At 28.9% G+C, this 20629-nt stretch overlaps 2 protein-coding genes across 2 annotated transcripts; both read right to left on the reverse strand.

The window, feature by feature from the left end:
* Positions 1-1659: 1659 nt before the first annotated feature.
* Positions 1660-3082, reverse strand: LOC123921196 (caffeoyl-CoA O-methyltransferase 5-like). Its single transcript, XM_045973633.1, has 5 exons — positions 2924-3082; positions 2691-2770; positions 2464-2608; positions 2224-2355; positions 1660-2030 (listed from the first exon to the last, which is right to left on the reverse strand). The coding sequence occupies exons 1-5, from the start codon at positions 3023-3025 to the stop codon at positions 1737-1739; spliced, it is 753 nt and encodes a 250-aa protein (XP_045829589.1). The 5' UTR covers positions 3026-3082; the 3' UTR covers positions 1660-1736.
* A 12424-nt stretch (positions 3083-15506) lies between these two features.
* On the reverse strand, positions 15507-17096 carry LOC123921195 (caffeoyl-CoA O-methyltransferase 5-like). Its single transcript, XM_045973631.1, has 5 exons — positions 16936-17096; positions 16713-16792; positions 16486-16630; positions 16248-16379; positions 15507-16055 (listed from the first exon to the last, which is right to left on the reverse strand). The coding sequence occupies exons 1-5, from the start codon at positions 17035-17037 to the stop codon at positions 15762-15764; spliced, it is 753 nt and encodes a 250-aa protein (XP_045829587.1). The 5' UTR covers positions 17038-17096; the 3' UTR covers positions 15507-15761.
* Positions 17097-20629: the final 3533 nt, after the last annotated feature.

Consider the following 20629-nt stretch of genomic DNA (forward strand, 5'->3'; position numbering starts at 1 on the left):
TATCGTTGAAGTGAAAAATTATGAACAAAATGAAACGTTCAACACTATATGTAGGGCTAATTTGTTTTAAAAAATATTTTTTACATTTTAGTTATTTTTAAGGTTATTTTGTAAAAATTAATTTTTTTGCTGAAAATAAAAAACTATTTTCATTAGCTTTTGAAAAAAAAATCATATTTATTCTAAAAGAGAAAAATATAAAATCTGAATATAATATTATAATTTTAAACACAAAATGACAAATATTATTGAAACTCTCACACAACTGCAAGGTCTTGTGTTAAAACTTGAATAAAAGTATTCAGCTTAACAATTTCGATATTGTTAATTGAACTATAAGATGTATGTTCAAATAACTTTTATTTTAATCTATATAAATGAGCAAGTTTATTTAATATAGTAAAATAAACCATGTTTAACATTTCTCTCTTTATTTTTTCTTTTATTATAACAATAGTCCCTACACTTTCCACACCACAATGATAATCTTTTAGGTTAAATAAGTTTTTGGTCTCTGTAAAATTATCAAGTTTTGTTTTTGGTCCTTATAATAAAATTGACATTTTTTTGTCCCTACTAACATTTTATGCATGCAGTTTAAGGTATCTTAATTAAACTTTTGTCATGTTGTCTTTAAAAACAATAATCATTCCTAGAACAAATTACTTAATTTGAGTTGAATTTTGTACTAAAAATATTAATTGACAGTTGCAAAGGAGACATATTCGAACTAAAAGAGGGCTTACAGAGGACGAAATAATAAAGTGTATAAGTTGTGGAAACTTTGAAGCCACGGTCGAAGGAACATCGAAAAATAAAGAATTGTGTTGCATTTGTCAGGTGAGACCAACTATGCTTTAATGGTCATTTAAAGATAACCAAACAAGAATTATTAGTTTTATTAATTGACACTTTGATGATAGTTTTATTTCTTTATATAATTGCAACTACTTTGTTAAACAAAAAATATTCCAAAAATATGATATATTAACCTTAATTAAAGAAGATTTATTTGAACATTTATATATAAATATTATTTTGTTTTTGGTTTGATTAACAACTTTTATTTATGTTTAGGAGGAATATCTAACAGGTGAAGAAATTGGAAAGTTAGATTGTGCACATATTTTTCACATGAATTGCATCAAGCAATGGCTAATAGAAAAGAACATATGTCCACTTTGTAACCGTAGGGGATTGTTTGTTGTTGGTGATGTAATTGATGGTTGCTAAAGCAACAACTTTGTAATTTATGTTAGTAAAGTGAATGTATATATTAAATAAGATTGTGACATGAATGACATGAGAAGAAATCCTTCGAATATAAACTAATTTAATTTGAAATTGCCTTTTAAAAATATCGATTGATTATATTATTTTTGCGTTTTAAAAAAATAATTGTAAAAGCAAACATTTCATTAAAACCACCATCCCAAGTACAAGTTGTACTGATGCTTTCATGTTTTTAAAATTAACAACATGATATTTTAGTTCCATGTTTTTTATTTTTGCACATGTTTCAATGTTGTAACAGAAGATCCCGTCTATATTAGTTTTAAAGAAGCAAAATTGAAAAGGATAAATTATTATTGATAACGGTGACAAATGATCATATATATATTATCTAATAAAATTTATTTCAAACATATACGTCACGCGACCATAACCTTATTGAAGATTTAAATACTTATAATAAAAACTCAAATTCTTCGAGCACACAAATTATCACAGAGGTATTAACCAATGCGACGACACAAGGTAATTCCATCACCTACTGCAAGTTGGCAAATCTCGATCCTTGAATCTTGAGCAAGATACTTGTTGACCTCAATCACATAACCACGATAATTCCTAATGAACTCCAACATAGGTGCATCATCTGGAAGCGCAACTGATCCAGTCCATAAAGTATTATCGTATCCGATTAATCCCCCAACTTTCACAAGTTCAATCACCTTCTTATGATAGTTTAAGTAGTTATTCTTATCCGCATCCACAAAAACAAAATCAAATGTCCCCTTATTATTTTCCTACAAAATTAACCAACAACAATTCAATTAATATATATCATAATATTTTTTATTCTAAGGTCTTGAAACTCTATAGTCATTTCTAGCTTGGTCAAATAGACAAATTTTAATCATGATTTTTATTCTATGTTTTAAGTCGTGCTTGGATAAAAAAAAAATCAAATCAAGTTGGTGGCAAATGATGCGAACGCACATCTTGAAGAAGTTGGTCAAGAAGAGGGAGAGCAAGTCCTTCTCTAAAGTCTATCTTGTGAGCCACTCCAGCTTTTTCAATCATAGGCAATCCCAACTCATAGTATTCACGACTAATGTCCAAAGCCAACACCTGATAAAATAATATTAACTATGAGTTACACATTAATTTAATCTATTGATGTATATAGTTTTGACTATTATCATTTTTAAAATATCCTTATATAAGAAGTAGTCTTACCTTTCCATCAGAGGGAAGAGCAAGAGCAGTGCAGAGCAGAGAGTAACCAGTGTACACACCAATTTCTAATGTGTTCTTTGCATTGATTAGCTTAATCAACATGCTTAATAATTGTCCTTCATCAGCTGATGTAGCCATAAGGTTCCTATTTTACAACATCAATGAAGAAATATTAAACATTATTTAACGATCAATAATTAAAAAAAATGGAGGTAGTATAATCTTACAATGGATGTTTATCTGTTATGTCACGGAGCTCCTTCAAACATGGATGCTCTCTTGGAAACACACTAGTTTCAACTATATACTGCACAACACATGTTTTTAAGAGACTTAGTATTTAAGAAGTGTTTTTTCAGTGCAATAAGAGTATAATTATCTAATTTAAAATATATAATTTACAATGAGTTTTATAAAAAAAAATAAAAAAATTAATTAATTGTGAAAAGTGGATACATACATTATAAAGTGCATCACTCCGAAGTAGAGACTTGTGACCAATATCTTTGTAAGGAATGGGTGTTTTTCCCTCTATCTCTTCCTTAGTAATATAAATATTCATCTCTCTTGTTTAATTTATATATCTTACTTAATAATCTCTCTCAAATGAATGATTAAAGCTCCAAAATCATGTTCAATTTATAGAGAGTAGAGAAGGTGTGTCATAGACTAATATCCTTCCATTTTTTGACTAGAAAGTTCTTACAGTTAGGTGGAGTGAAATATGTATTTTAAACTCCTCCAATAATATTATAGTTCTACTGATGACACCGTTTTTTGAAGATTTATTTGACTTTAATTTTTGTAGGCTTGTATCATGTTTTGAACCAAATAGCTAGGTGACATGCATATGATGCAAAATAAAGTTTTTTAATTTAAAATTCAATATCATTCAACAATATCGATTAAAATTTTGCAAATTAGATCAACAAATGATGACATGTATGTAATGGAAACAAATGAAGGAATAGTCTATATGTGGTGCGTAGCTTATGTTCAAATTTCCTTCTTTTTTTTAATAAATATTATCGGTTTCATTTTTCAAAAAGTTTGTTTATTTTAGATTTTAATAAAAATGTGATTGAAAATTGTAACAACACTCTCTCTCTAATTAGTTGAAATCAATGTGAGTCTCTAATTAGTTATAAAAAAACAAAATACTCCCTTTATCCCAAAGTAAATGACTTAATTCACCACTTTCACGTTTGTCAATGCAAAATTTTAATCATTAATATATTAAATTTTCTATTATTAAAAATTATAAAAATTATATATTTTGAAAATATTCATCGAGACAAATCAAACAACATCTCATATGTTAATATTTGCATATACATATTAGTAGAAAAATATAGTAAAATTAGAGCATATAAATAGTAGACTAAGTAAAAAATAGATCATTTATTTTGAGAAGGATGAGGTATAATAAAAATGTTCTTTAAATTGAAGAGTATTCTGTGTTTAATTATCAAAATAGGTTGCACCTTAACTACCGATCAACATGGATGTCTCATTGATGTCACGCAACAAGGACCATTTTATTTTATTTATAATGTTTTTAAAATGAATTTAATTTATATGCACAGTCAGTCTAAAGTTATTTTACACATGCGTCCAATAATATACCGAAACATCATGTATGATAATTAAAACCGCATGATGTGTCATATTCATTAAATGATGTGACAACGCATCATTGGATGTATATGTAAAAAAAAATTAAACCGACAATGCATAACAATTAAACTCTTTTCAAAATAGTTAATGGACCCTTTTAGAGACTATTTTAACATCAAGTGACATTTTCATTAACTCTTTTGAAAATGCTAAAAATTTACTGCTACCAACCGTGATGACCTCCATTTGTTAGGCCTCCATTTATTTTCCTTTTAGAGAGGGATCGATACAAGTGAATATTAGTGGGTCCATAAAATAATGGGACCTACTTTTAATAGATCACAATAAGCTTTAATGGGGTCCACAAAATTCGCATCTCTCTTCTTCCTCTCATAAGAAGCATACAATATATAGGATCTTCATTAAAGACTTTCGCAACAATTTTTTTTTTTGAAAACTTGGTATTCAGCCGTAAGACCGACTAATTCAAGGAGACCAATCACATCGCCCATTTGAGGGGGCTCCATTTAAAGCCAGAGTTGCTCTATATGGACTTAGCCTACCGAAATTGGTACCAGGGGGAATCGAACCTGAGACCTTGAGAGGAGCATATTTCAAGGACCGAAGCCAACACCACTAGACCAACCCCAAGTGAATTACTTTCGCAACAACTTACTTTCATTATAATTAAAATAGACACCAGATATTGACACTGAAAGTCCAAACTCACATCGGTTATTATATCCCCAACTAATGCCCGAGAGGTGATCAAATTACCAACAATCAATTATTTTTTCTTCCAACTCTGACATTCTCTGTTTCCGGCAGAGGTAGAGTTGCATTGTGGAATAGGCTTTTTAAGTGGATAATTATAGCCGCATGATGTAATTAAAATCAATGAACCAAAATTAGTGTAACAATTTTAAAGTTACACCGGTGTAATTTGATCTCCCTCCGGTGTAACATTTGAATAATGTTACACAGCTCAATATACAAATTTTACAAAATCCACCATTGGATTGAAAGTTTATATCGTATAGATCATCTATGTTAAATTTTATAAAAATTTAAAATCTTTTGATATGTTACACCAACGGTGAATTTTCTAAAATTTGTATTCGTTAAAACGTTATTAAGCGGTGTAACTTTACTCAAATATTAAATGTTACACCGGTGTAATTTGATCCCTCCCATATATATATATATATATATACACACTTCCAAATCTTCATTATTATGTCCTCTTTAACGTTTTAAAAATGGAAACAAATTTTGTTAATCATAAGTCTATTTAAGTGTACAAATTGATTTGTTACTTGTACATGTAACTGTCTCAAATGGTGCACCCTATAATGTTCTCCTAAAAACAATTTGTCATTTATTTATATAGGAAAAGGGTCTTGTTAACATACCATGTGCACATGTTAACATCCTTCATACGAAAATACCACTAAGTTGAATTAATTGCGTGTGCTGACTCCTCTTATAAATCTCATTAAATGTTTGGGTTGATTTCCTATAAATGTATGTGCCGCTTCCCCATATAGAGGCATTATGTGTTTGCGTTTCTGACCTACAATGCTGTCCTAAATAGTACTCCCTCCGTCCCAAATTATAAGGGAAAAAATAAAAATCACATTTATTAAGAAAAAATAAAACATGATAAATTGAAATATGATTTTACTAGACCCTTACCCGTGCGATGCACGGGTGTGATGCGTTGTTTTATATTATAATTGGAGAAATTGAAACAATAAGTATTATTAAAATAATAAAATTGAGAATCCGAGATTCAAACTCCAATCATAGCATGGTTGAAGTGTTTTCGCTTAATTAGTCCACAAATAAAAATATCAAATTTATAATTAATTAGAGCATCTAGTTTTATAAATCTATAAATAGGGGATTTGATGAACTCCTCAATAGTCATTCTTTGTGTTTGCATTAAATCATCAGCCAAAGGAACAACAACGGGATCGGTAATCTGACTCACATCTTGAATTATTTGGAAGTTAGTATAGAAGATCATTTAATTGACAAAAAAATGAAAATTAAAATGACACATTTAAATGATACATATATAATAGATAATTATGTCGGTTTAGAATTACCATAGGAATGCTAATTTGAATTACTCCTCACAAAAGACTTGCAGATTCGTAAAAGAGGATGAATCATATGAACAGAGAAATGACACAAATTAATGCGAAGTATTTAATTTTGAAAAAAATCCATGGGTGTAATCATCACAAAAATACCAAAACCACTAAAAGAAAGAGATTAAAACAAAAATTACGAAGAAGAAGAAGAAGAAGAAGAATGATGATCACCCATCATCTGCAAAAAAGAAATATTACAAAACAATGGTAACAATAATCACATAATTTGGACAAATGAAGAGAAGCATAAAAGTTGCATAAATGAAGTAATATATATAGGATAGACACAATTAAGGGGAAAAAAACTTGAAAAGAGCATATGAAAAGATAATGCATATAAATGGTGCAATATGAAAAGGATACATAAATGTTGATTAGTAGGCATTGGAAGAGGAGCAAGAATTAAATTGACTATTAAATTGAGTTTTAGAGAGAAATAGGAAGTGATGTGGCATGATAGATTGATTTAATTGGATGTATTGAATGACATGACTAAATGAAAAAAAATTGATTGGTTTAAGTGAATTAGGGCTTACATAAGCATTAGGATAACTATCTAGGAATTATATATATAGATGGGTTTTCCTTGGAATAAGTTGTATGGGAAGATGTAAAAGCAATTCTTATTGGTCGTTGTTTATTGAGAAAATAAGAGAGAAAAAAATTAAATGCAATTTGCATTAAATTTTATGAGATTAAGGAAAAAAACATTCTTGAAAATAATTTTTCCCTTATAATTTGGGACAAAAAAAAATTTCCTTTATAATTCGAGACGGAGGGAGTATACAATAGATCATTTACCAATACAGACACATACCAATAAACTATGTGTACAAGATTCTCTAAACTATTAAATGCTTATGCGAATTCCCTATACTCCTTCAGGTGAATAAGTGGGAGATTCTCAATTTGAACCCAACTCGTGATTTATAAACTTTTTTTACAGGAGATTTATTAATTTTATTGTTAATATAGTTTTTTTTTTTAAAAAAAAACCACTTATTTAATATCAAATTTATCCAAATAAGCAATTTCATATTTTAAGATGCAATATTTTGGACCTGTGCATCAAACAGGTCATAGGTCTAGTGAAGACAGATACCTTTTTGAAATATTAACAAAAGGATTAAAAACTTAGGTAAAATATGTTGTTCCTATTGTTTTATACCATAAAATAATGAAAACCATAAAATAATGAAAACTGCTGCGTAAACAACTTTTGGCTACGTTTGGATTGATGGAAATAAGTGGAGCGGAGCGGAACATTACTTAACGGAATGGAATTGAACGGAATGGATCGAACATAAATTTCATTCTAGTGTTTGGGTATAATAGGGTAATGTTTACACCCCATGTCAATTTATCTAGAATATCGACAACAGTGTACATAACTGAATCGGAAAACATTAAATTTTCATTACATAAAGATCAAACACATGAATAGGATTACAAAATCCAAGAAGTGAATACAAATTTGAGCCAACAACTAAACTTAATTAATCTGAATCTTATACAAGATATAAGATAAACATAACATCGGCTCCAAATCATACTCCAGTTATCTGGGTCTTCATGCTTGCTGACCACGACATCGCGATCAACCTGGTTATCTGAAATCAAATAAGTGGGGGATGAGACAGTCACTTCGTCTCAGTGGATTCCTACTACCCAGTTACTATTGGTGTTTACACCGAGGGCAACTGATGAACTAATATAGTTCTCTAATCCTGATAGTCAGTCCATAACATAATTTCATAACGTAATTCATAACATAATATCATAAAGGTGTATCACAAATTATTATCTTGTTCGTTTTATTCATAACAAAGACACTCTGAGGTGAGCCGGTCTCAGAGGCCTGACATATCCGTCTGCGATAATTATATACATCGGCACGGCTGAAGCTCACAATCATAACATAATTGGATTCTACTGAATCCCATAACGTGGTACAAAAGTAACCACCATGATTGACTGACTTTCCTAACTTAACTTGATAATCCTGATGGTTATCCTGCCCATGAATTCCCTTCCAAGGTATTTCTAAACTGTCCTGGTTCCTGATACATAATTTCCTGAAGTGTGTTTGACGCTATAAACATAGTATATCAGTATAATGTCTATGGAAAAGTTTCGGAATGGATAAGGGTTTAAAATGAGTGGCTAAGTTTGAAAAGTAGTAAATATGCAGTGTACTGTCCTGCTATGCTCGCCTAGCGAAGTTAATTCTCGCTTAGCGAATACACCAGTTCAGTATTCTGTTTTGCATTTTCTATATAAATTCATTAAATTGCCACCTACAAACCATATTCATCCGGTCATAGTCATTAACCAATATCCATCATTTATAGTAGAGGTGAACTTGGGGATTTAATCCACCTCACACACATTATAGTCCTAAAATCCTTAATGTTATCATGCATCATAATTTTGGGGAATATTAACTTACTTTCTAAACTAATGTTGTCATCCATATTCTTGATTTGGGGAAACTATGGTACTAAACTATCTAGAGTTTAAGGCTCTAAGGGAACCCACTTGATATTAGATGAACAATTCCTTGAATGAGTTTCAACTCTAAGATTTGTTCCTTATTCTTTAGCTCCCATTACTGCATCCATTGCTCGGTAAAAGCTCATATGCATAGACTGGACGTGAATCAGCAGGGAGTAACCACAACAACATGCAGTAGCAGAACAGAACTGCTATCCTCGCTTCTCGCTCGGCGAGACTCCACGAACAGTCCAGATTTTCCTGCACAAATCAACTTCAGACCCTCCACTTTAAAATCGTCCCCTGACCTCGATATTAAGCTAAAACCTACGAAGTTGGTACACGAATCGAAGGGAATTTTGTTAGTTTTCCATAGGAACAAGCAGATCTTAAATCAGAGTAACAGAGAAGGAGCAGTTACCGTTTCAGTGAACACATGTCCAAAACACGAATTTCCCTAGACTTATTCCAAAACTCCTCTTTCCTTCAAACTTGTTCTTCCATGTTCCATAGTTCAATCTCAATAGAATTTTGTGCAGTCCAGAACAGTAAAAGGAAGGTTAGGAACAATTACGAATTGGGGTTTAGGGTTCAACAAAAGGGAAGAAGATGGGAATTGAAATTACTAACTTACCTTGATCTCTCAACACTTGTAAACTTAACCCCATGACTAGTCCTTGCTTGAAACCCAAAAATAGAAGAAAACTTGAGCTTGAAGTGCTTGAAGTGAGGTTTGATTGTACAGAGAGGAAGTTCGGTCAAGTAGAAAAAGAAAAGAAATCAAAGCTCACTTGATCTTTTATATACTCTTGGGTATTGATTTATCAATTTGCATGTGGGATTCGAAGTTGGGTAATCTTAACATGGTGGTGAGGAAGAGAGAAAACTATGTTGTCGTTGTTGTTCTGCCAACGTGAGAAAGAGGGAGAAGATGAGAAGTGTCTTGTGTTGGCTGATTTATCAGAAAATGGAAAAGGTGAGGTCCACCAACCTAGTGCCACTTTTATGTTTAAATATCAGTTTGCCCTTCTAGTTATCTCCCAATTATCCTTTAATCGTTCCTTTTACACTTGTTCCTGTTCACTTATTTTCAATTAGTCTCCAATAATTATCTCTAATTAATATTTCTCTATTATTTAAAGTTGGAATGTTACACAATTGATATTTTCTTAATTATAAAATGTTTTAATTTCACCTAATTTATTAGGAAGTGATTGATAAAACTACAAAAATGAATAGTATTTTTTGACTAAAAAATATTATTTAAATAAAGAATGCTTTTATGAATTAAAAGCAACTGATTTAATATTAAAAATGATTTTGAAATTGTATTAAAATGATTATTAATAAAAAATATTTTCATTTAAAAATAATTATAACAAATTTGATTTAATTAAAGCAATTATAATTTAATACTTCCTCTAGTCCTTTTTATAAAAAATAATTCACTTCTTAAGTTCATTGAATAACTGATGTATCTGGTCAATAATATAGACCAAATACATTAATTATTCAATGAACTTAAAAAGTCAACAATGTATTGGTGAAAAGAATCGGAGAAAGTATAAACGATAAAAATGTCGGTGCAACTCTTTTTACTTTTAGATAAGTCAAATGAATATGCGAAAAAGAACATATTTCATTTAATACATATGTTACCTTCAATTCAATTTTATCAAAAGAAAATGTTACGTTCAAGTCAAAATTAAGAAAAAAGACAAAATGCTTAAATGAGAACATAATTATTATTGCTTTTGATTTTTTTATTTTTTTTTAAAAGTACTTGTATGCACTCTCTTTTTAATATTATATATGAGTTAGGATCCGTTGACACCAACTAGTTTGACACCAAATGTTACACCTCTCAATAACGTTTTAACCGATATAAATTTTATAAAATCCACCGTTGGATTGAAAGTTTACATCATATAGATCATTTGTGTAAAATTTCAAATAAATCCAAAATCATTTGATATGTTATTGAGATACATCAAAATTAACGGTTTTTGTATTTTTTTAAATGTCGTTAATCTTTATGTGTCTCAATAGCATATCAAATGATTTTGGATTTGTCTGAAATTTTACACAAATGATCTATATGATGTAAACTTTCAATTCAACGGTGGATTTTATAAAATTTATATCGGTTAAAACGTTATTGAGAGGTGTAACATTTGGTGTCAAACTAGTTGGTGTCAACGGATCCTGACTCATTATATATATATATATATATATATATATATATATATATATATATATATATATATATATATATATATATATATATTAGATGAAATTTATATAGAAAGGAAAAGATTTAACATTTTTTTATACAATAAAAAAAAGGGTTTTCCTTTTAAATGTTAAACATTTTTCTTTTTATATTATTTGCATACATATTATTTTTAAGATAAAAATGAAGATGGATAGACAAAAAAAAAACAACACAAGAATCATGAAGGGTGATATTGGTTTAATGGATTGAGGGTTATAAAATGCAAAATAGTTGACATAGGGAAATAGAGGAAATATAAGTCACCTCAATACCATTTGTACAAAAACAAAAACTCTAGCTTGTTGATGTTTTACGATTTAGATCTCTTCAAAAAAAAAATTCTGCAGTTTTCTTTTTTTTTTTTTAATTTAATGGTTGGTTGAGCTACAAAGAAGAAGAGAAGAAAGAGAAAGTGTTGGATGAATGCTCAAAATTATGACAACATAAGAGAACGTGTTGGAAAGAATTCAAATCCGATATTTCACTCTCATTCATAGGTATATTTTCCTTGATCTTTCCATCGGTTATATCGGATGTTCATTTTATACATGACATTTATTTTGTTGATTTTTAAATATATGAGATTTTATTTTATTTGGGTCGGTGGCTTATTTTTATCAAATTTCCACACTGAAAGTTGATTTGGTAGGTAGAATCAATGTCAAATTTTTTGAAAAGATATTTTCTAATCAACTAATTTGTTTGATTTCCACTTAACAAAATAAAAAATTCCTCAATTTGTGTGATTGATTAGTTGTTTTTAGATTATTTTGTTACATACTATGATATCAAACCCATGACCACTTCTTTTTGGCCCCATTAATTTATATTTTGTTTTTAAAAATCCTTTTTTCCCCTATTATTATAGTATAACCTAATTCGGAAGTAATTAATTTTGCCCAAAAAATGTCGACTTAGTGGTTAAAATCTAAATTTATAAATCGTAATCTTGACGAACATGATACAAATCCTACTTGAGATAATTATAAAATGGTAGTATCACTGTTATTCATAATAATTTCTTGTTTCCAGATTATTTTAAAAACAATAGACTCATAATACATGTTGCTACTTTTGTCCAATTGAAAAAACGAGTCAATTTGATTAATAAAAAATGGGGTAATACAATTTGACTTATTAACAACCAATGCATAACTTTAGTCTATTACTACACCCCACATATATCTTTTACGCTCCACTTTAGTCTCACTTTCTTTTTCTATTTCATCTTTTCTCTATACTCACATTGATGTATCTCATAACTTTATCGTTTAAACTTAATAACTTATAATAAAAAAAATGTATTTGATTTTATAACTACTTTAGCCAAAGATGAATTAATATAAATGTCATAGAACAACATGAACCTTTTAATTGATGTAATATGTCATAGTTAAAGGTGCAAATAGTGTTAGTAGTTTTCAATATTATAACGATATGGAATAATATATTTTTTTATTCTTATGCAAGTTCGACAAACTATATACGAAATTTTGTTACAACTGGAATAGAGAGTCATAGCGGAAGTAATTCTTCCACAATCTTAAACGGAATAAAAAATAGGGAATCTTTGGAATTTACAGTGAATCAAGATGTTTTTGTGCATTTATCATTGAAAAGAACATCCACCCTAGAGAGGAAGCTTTGTATGTACAAATGAATTGTCTCCCTTTCTCTAGCCCTTCAGATATAACTCATAATATTGGTGAAATTTCTTCACAACAACCAACAAATCACAATGCACACAATTTTCAAAGAAACAATATTAATCAAGGAAATGTCATAGCCCCTCAAGCCAGAAGGGGAGCCTTCTATCTTAGGAGTCTTCTCAATTATCATGAACAAAACACTTTTAATTTTGGTGTTAATCAACTTAATGGTCTTCATGAATGGGTGCCTCAGATCAATATGAATCAACAAGAATATCATCATATTACTCGAATCGTTGATTTACCTTATGCTTCTTTGGATATAAGTTCCATATCAGAGAACCAGTATAGTTCAAGTTCAACAACTAATGCAATTCAAGTTGGTGAAAATTATGAGCAACAACGTTCCCATATTATATCAACTCGTGATTCTGAATTAATGAGAGCAATGATGCAGATTGAGGTATTCATATGATCAAATACTAACCTTACTTAATAATTTCATGTGAGTTTAAAATTATCATGTTTTTAGAATAATATATTGTTGGATTATTTACACATATACCTTTTGTGGGAAAAACATTAACATGACCAATATGTTATTTTAAGTTTTATTCAAATTTATGGTCTTTGAGACTCTTTTAACAGTAATCTATGTTCTAATGAAAGTCTAAAACCAATAGATATGCAAAAGAAATTTTACCTTGTTAACAAAAAAAAGGTTGAATATAATGTTGAATAACATTAAATGATTAGTACATATATATGTTAGATGTAATAATTTAATTCTTCATGCAAATTGTTGTATTTGTAGAAAAGAGACATAGAATTTTACTCTCTTGTTAATAGATGAAGCTATGAATATGATTATATATTTCCTATTTTACATTTAAATTAATCAATTGTTAAATTTATGTAATAGTTTGCGGCCAATTTGTGCAATGACTTGTTTGTAACATTGTCACAAATCATAACCAAAAGTAGAATTACTTTAACTATTATATAGAAGATATTTTAATATATTTATTTCATTATATATCAAATAGAAACTATCATGGAACGAATACATATCGGTCAATTTTTGAGACTCCAGCTATATCTTTTCATAATTATTTTTCATCAATTTGTATATGGAGATTAAGTGATACATTGACCATCAGCTTAGATGTTACGGTCTGTTATATATCGTTGAAGTGAAAAATTATGAACAAAATGAAACGTTCAACACTATATGTAGGGCTAATTTGTTTTAAAAAATATTTTTTACATTTTTGTTATTTTTAAGGTTATTTTGTAAAAATTAATTTTTTTGCTGAAAATAAAAAACTATTTTCATTAGCTTTCGAAAAAAATATCATATTTATTCTAAAAGAGAAAAATATAAAATCTGAATATAATATTATAATTTTAAACACAAAATTAATGACAAATATTATTGAAACTCTCACACAACTGCAAGGTCTTGTGTTAAAACTTGAATAAAAGTATTCAGCTTAACAATTTCGATATTGTTAATTGAACTATAAGATGTATGTTCAAATAAATTTTATTTTAATCTATATAAATGAGCAAGTTTATTTAATATAGTAAAATAAACCATGTTTAACATTTCTCTCTTTATTTTTTCTTTTATTATAACAATAGTCCCTACACTTTCCACACCACAATGATAATCTTTTAGATTAAATAAGTTTTTGGTCTCTGTAAAATTATCAAGTTTTGTTTTTGGTCCTTATAATAAAATTGACATTTTTTTGTCCCTACTAAAATTTTATGCATGCAGTTTAAGGTATCTTAATTAAACTTTTATCATGTTGTCTTTAAAAACAATAATCATTCCTGGAACAAATTACTTAATTTGAGTTGAATTTTGTACTAAAAATATTAATTGACAGTTGCAAAGGAGACATATTCGAACTAAAAGAGGGCTTACAGAGGACGAATTAATAAAGTGTATTAGTTGTGGAAACTTTGAAGCCATGATCGAAGGAACATCGAAAAATAAAGAATTGTGTTGCATTTGTCAGGTGAGACCAACTATGCTTTAATGGTCATTTTAAAGATAACCAAACAAGGATTATTTGTTTATTAGTTGTACATATGATGATAGTTATAGAAACTAGTTTATTTCTTTACATAATTGCAACTACTTTGTTAAACAAACAATATTCCAAAAATATGATATATTAACCTTAATTAAAGAAGATTTATTTGAACATTTACATATAAGTAATATTTTTGTTTTTGGTTTGATTAACAACTTTTATTTATGTTTAGGAGGAATATCTTACAGGTGAAGAAATTGGAAAGTTAGATTGTGCACATATTTTTCACATGAATTGCATCAAGCAATGGCTAATAGAAGAACATATGTCCACTTTGTAACCGTAGGGGATTGTTTGTTGTTGGTGATGTAATTGATGGTTGCTAAAGCAACAACTTTGTAACCGTAAGGGTTTGTTTTTTGTTGGTGATGTAATTGATGGTTGCTAAAGCAACAACTTTGTAATTTATGTTAGTAAAGTGAATGTATATATTAAATAAGATTGTGACATGAATGACATGAGAAGAAATCATTCGAATATAAACTAATTTAATTTGAAATTGCCTTTTAAAAATATCGATTGATTATATTATTTTTGCGTTTTAAAAAAATAATTGTAAAAGCAAACATTTCATTAAAACCACCATCCCAAGTACAAGTTGTACTGATGCTTTCATGTTTTTAAAATTAACAACATGATATTTTAGTTCCATGTTTTTTATTTTTGCACATGTTTCAATGTTGTAACAGAAGATCCCGTCTATATTAGTTTTAAAGAAGCAAAATTGAAAAGGATAAATTATTATTGATAACGGTGACAAATGATCAGTTTACAACTATTTTAAGTATATATGACTTAAAACATAGCAGTCACTCTTAAACATATATATATATATATATATATATATATATATATATATATATATATATATATATATATATATATTATCTAATAAAATTTATTTCAAACATACACGTCACGCGGCCATAACCTTATTGAAGATTTAAATACTTATAATAAAAACTCAAATTCTTCAAGCACACAAATTATCACAGAGGTATTAACCAATGCGACGACACAAGGTAATTCCATCACCTACTGCAAGTTGGCAAATCTCGATCCTTGAATCTTGAGCAAGATACTTGTTGACCTCAATCACATAACCACGATAATTCCTAATGAACTCCAACATAGGTGCATCATCTGGAAGCGCAACTGATCCAGTCCATAAAGTATTATCGTATCCGATTAATCCCCCAACTTTCACAAGTTCAATCACCTTCTTATGATAATTTAAGTAGTTATTCTTATCCGCATCCACAAAAACAAAATCAAATGTCCCCTTATTATTTTCCTACAAAATTAACCAACAACAATTCAATTAATATATATCATAATATTTTTTATTCTAAGGTCTTGAAACTCTATAGTCATTTCTAGCTTGGTCAAATAGACAAATTTTAATCATGATTTTTATTCTATGTTTTAAGTCGTGCATGGATAAAAAAAAATCAAATCAAGTTGGTGGCAAATGATTCGAACGCACATCTTGAAGAAGTTCGTCAAGAAGAGGGAGAGCAAGTCCTTCTCTAAAGTCTATCTTGTGAGCCACTCCAGCTTTTTCAATCATAGGCAATCCCAACTGATAGTATTCACGACTAATGTCCAAAGCCAACACCTGATAAAATAAATAAACTATGAGTTACATATTAAATTAATATAGTGATTATATAATTTTGACTATTATCATTTTTAAAATATCCTTATATAAGAAGTAGTCTTACCTTTCCATCAGAGGGAAGAGCAAGAGCAGTGCAGAGCAAAGAGTAACCAGTGTACACACCAATTTCTAATGTGTTCTTTGCATTGATTAGCTTAATCAACATGCTTAATAATTGTCCTTCATCAGCTGATGTAGCCATAAGGTTCCTATTTTACAACATCAATGAAGAAATATTAAACATTATTTAACGATCAATAATTAAAAAAAATGGAGGTAGTATAATCTTACAATGGATGTTTATCTGTTATGTCACGGAGCTCCTTCAAACATGGATGCTCTCTTGGAAACACACTAGTTTCAAGTATATACTGCACAACACAAGTTTTTAAGAGACTTAGTATTTAAAAAGTGTTTTTTCAGTGTAATAAGAGTATAATTATCTAATTTAAAATATATAATTTACAATTAGTTTTATAAAAAAAAAAATTAATTGTGTAGAGTCGATACATACATTATAAAGTGCATCACTCTGAAGTAGAGACTTGTGACCAATATCTTTGTAAGGAATGGGTGTTTTTCCATCTATCTCTTCCTTAGTAATATAAATATTCATCTCTCTTGTTTTATTATATATCTTACTTAATAATCTCTCTCAAATGAATGATTAAAGCTCCAAAATGATGTCCAATTTATAGAGCAGAGAAGGTGAGTGTGGTGTGTCATAGACTAATCCTTTCATTTTCATTTGATTGATTAATCTATAATCTACAATATTCAATTATAGCATATTTTGACTGAGAAAGTTCTTACGGTTAGGAGAACAATATTAAATTGTCCATAATATTATTCTTCTGTTGATGACACCAATTTTGAAAGGCCTTATTTGACGTCAATTTTGTAGGCTTGTGTTGTTGTCGACCAATACCAAGGTGACATGGGATGCAAAATATTTTTTGGTTTTTTTTCTAAAATACCCTTTCATAATTTGGCGTATTTATCCATTAACAATCAGAACAAATTATATGCATATGAAATAAAATGTGATTACAAGTTAGTTGTAAATAACACATGCAAATTTATTTATATTATTTGGTTTTATTGATTGATGAATAAATATCTTCAAATTATAATGGAGTAGATTAAACCTTTTTAATTCAAATTACTGTGCTAATAAGGGAAAAGATTCAATATCATTCAACGATTTTAGCCCATGTGGAGACGGTGGAGTGGTGGTGTCCACATGCAACACGGACGACATGCAATGGACAAAAAAATTTGAAGGAGTAATAGTCTTAAAAGGGTAAGTATTTCCATTTTTAAAAATTGTTTTCGGTTTCATTTTTCAAAAAGTTAGTTTATTTAAAATGTTAAAAGAGATGTTGTTTGCACGCCTAGTTTCCTAGTTTGAAAAGAAGTGCAATCATGGTTAAAAGAGACATTATCAAAAAAAATAAAAAATGTTAAAAGAGATGTTGTTTGCACGCCTAGTTTCCTAGTTTGAAAAGAAGTGCAATCAATGGTTTAGTGGTGATTGACGCTGGATTTGGTATGAAAGATTACAGTTTGACCTCTCGCAGACCATATTAAATTGGTGGTGAAAGCAACAAAAAAAAATGCACTCTAAATATTCATTCTCTAATTGCTTGAAATTAATGTGGATCTCTCACCTTAAAAATAAGTCCCACAAAAAATTGTGAGAAAACAATGAGGAAAATATTAATTGAGTGAATGTCCAATAATTTAGTCATCAAAATATTAGGTGGATCTCTCACCTTATAAATTCTATGTTTTTGATATGGCGTCTCATATTTATCGTGAAGAAAACAGTTGTGTAGATAAGCTTGTTAGTATTGACCTCTCCTTTAGATTCTTATGCTTGGTGGTGAGATGTGTGTCCTATTGCTATTAAAGAAGATTCGCTAAGAAAATGATAAATTTCCTTTCTTTTGTTTTACTTAACTTTTGGTTAACTTGATGGATGACTAAAAAATTATAATATATGAATTAAACACAAAATTTATGAGTCGTTAAAAGTATAAAGGTTCAATTTTACAATACCAAATTTATATTTATGGTTTATAGCTTATAAGCTCGTATTTTTTAATGAGCTTATAACTTATTTATACTAGTTTATATATATTATTTTGATAAGCTAATTCAATTAGCATGTAACTTATTATTTTTATTTCAATTTGACCCTTATAATCTTACTTAAAAGAATTAAATATTAATTAAACATATTTTTTTATGTCATTTCATATTTATAAACTAGTTCAATTGCTAATTTTATCCAATAATATAAATTTAATCAGCTATAGTTAATTTTTGTCAAACAAAGTCATAGTTAATTATAATAAAATAAAACCGTACAATATCGAGTTATTTAAAATCATTATTAATAAACCATAAACTAATATTTTCACTTGAACTATAATTCTTGTAACTCTTTATGAATCTTGTTGTAACCAAACTCATAACAGAGGGTTGCTCTCTCCCCGGAGTGTTAAAGCTCAAGCCAAGAAGGATTGAAGAGTTTTCTTACTACATAAGTCATCTAACTTCATAACTACATTGGTCCTAAAGTTGGTTATGATAAGTTGTTAGTTAGTTTCTTAGTAGGTTAATTAGTTAGTTAGACTAGTTAGTTCATCATTTGCATTGTATAAATAAGTGTAACACATTACTTTTCTAATTTTGTGGTTAATGCAAATTCTCTTCTAGCTTTAGTTTTGTGCATAGTTTCTCTTGCTTTATGCATATTTTTTCTTAGTTCTTCAACAATTGTGATTGATCTTTTCTTTCCACACAGAGTAGGACCAAACTGAGGGTGAGATGAGTAGCTCAACTGGTTAAAGCTAGTTGAGCTAAGGGTTAAGGAGCAGGATGTTCAGGGTTCAAGTCCTGACAAAAGAAAAAAAAAAAACTAACATAATATTGTAATACTAACAACTAACATTGCTTATATAAAAAAAAAAAAGAGTAGGATCAAACTGGGTAATTATTATTCTAATTCCCCTTAATATTTGTTGTCGTTCTTTTGCTCCACACATCCAGTATTTTATTGGTGTCATTTTAATCGAATTCGCGACAAACGACATATATTCAAAGGACATGTCAACGGGGGCGGCCCAGGCCCATGTGCAACATGGACATGGCATAAGGCCTCATAAAAATGAGGGCCCAAAAAAATTATTAGGATAGTATTATTAGTAAGTTAAGGGGTGTAAATATTAATTATTTTACAACAATGTAAGGCTTAGCCCAATTTTTCTAAAGGAAAAAAAAATAAGTAAATAGGAATAGTAAGACCCAACCCAGTTTTTCTCAAGTTTATTAAAAAATCCTTTATTATTAGTTTCAACATGACAATTTTTCTAGTTTTATTTGGTTTAATGCAATTGGTTTAATATGTTTATAAGGATAAAAATATATTATTTTTTTATATTATTTGCAATTTAAATCGATAGTTTTATTTATTTATTAAAAGATCACTTTTATATTTTGCACATAGCCTTCAAAAACTCGAATGCCCGTGACATGTCAATCAAGCAATACCATGGTAAAATTTCAAGGTATAAAGCTACAAAGACATAGCTTACTATAAGCATTCAGTACGTAGAACCATACCCAACAATGGCATAGAACCATAACCATCAACAATGGCATAGAACCATAACCATCAACAATGGCATAGCTAGCTAGCTATAAACATTAAGTGGCCTGCATAATATATGTAAGGATCGTTAGATTTAGGTTCCGTTTGGATTTCGCTTATTTTGAGTTTATGAAAACAGCTTATGCAAATAAATAAACTTTTACGTTAATTAATAAGTTTTCAGTAACAAAAAGTGTTTATTTATAAACTACTTTTTTTAATAAACAGTCTTCAAAAACTTATAATAATAAATAAAAATTTATTTATTTAGATAAGCTTAAATATAAGACGATTCAAACGGACCCATAATGTCAAAGTTTTAAACTCTAACATTTTGATTACTTTTTTAAAAATCTTATTATTATACCAAACATTCAAACTATTACCAAGAGCAAGAGGCTTAAGATCACCTCTCTCCTAGCAGAAACAAATCTACTGCTATTAGCCACAGTCGTTTAACAAAATTTCATCCCCATAAACAGGGCCGATCCTATGCATGTGCCCCTGCACAGAACCTCAAAAAATGGGGGTATAAAAATTATATGGCGAT

This window comes from Trifolium pratense, linkage group LG4, assembly GCF_020283565.1.
Source record: "Trifolium pratense cultivar HEN17-A07 linkage group LG4, ARS_RC_1.1, whole genome shotgun sequence".
Classification (NCBI taxonomy): Eukaryota; Viridiplantae; Streptophyta; class Magnoliopsida; order Fabales; family Fabaceae; genus Trifolium; species Trifolium pratense.

What these genes read in the sequence shown, in the direction of transcription:
- LOC123921195 (XM_045973631.1), bottom strand. Translation starts at nt 17,037, where the DNA reads ATGAATATTTATATTACTAAGGAAGAGATAGATGGAAAAACACCCATT. An exon ending in AGAGTGATGCACTTTATAAT is followed by an intron (nt 16,793 to 16,935) that starts GTATGTATCGAC and finishes TGTGTTGTGCAG; the next exon opens with TATATACTTGAAACTAGTGT. An exon ending in CTCTTCCCTCTGATGGAAAG is followed by an intron (nt 16,380 to 16,485) that starts GTAAGACTACTT and finishes TTATTTTATCAG; the next exon opens with GTGTTGGCTTTGGACATTAG.
- LOC123921196 (XM_045973633.1), bottom strand. Translation starts at nt 3,025, where the DNA reads ATGAATATTTATATTACTAAGGAAGAGATAGAGGGAAAAACACCCATT. An exon ending in ATAACAGATAAACATCCATT is followed by an intron (nt 2,609 to 2,690) that starts GTAAGATTATAC and finishes GTTGTAAAATAG; the next exon opens with GAACCTTATGGCTACATCAG. An exon ending in TTGACCAACTTCTTCAAGAT is followed by an intron (nt 2,031 to 2,223) that starts GTGCGTTCGCAT and finishes TTAATTTTGTAG; the next exon opens with GAAAATAATAAGGGGACATT.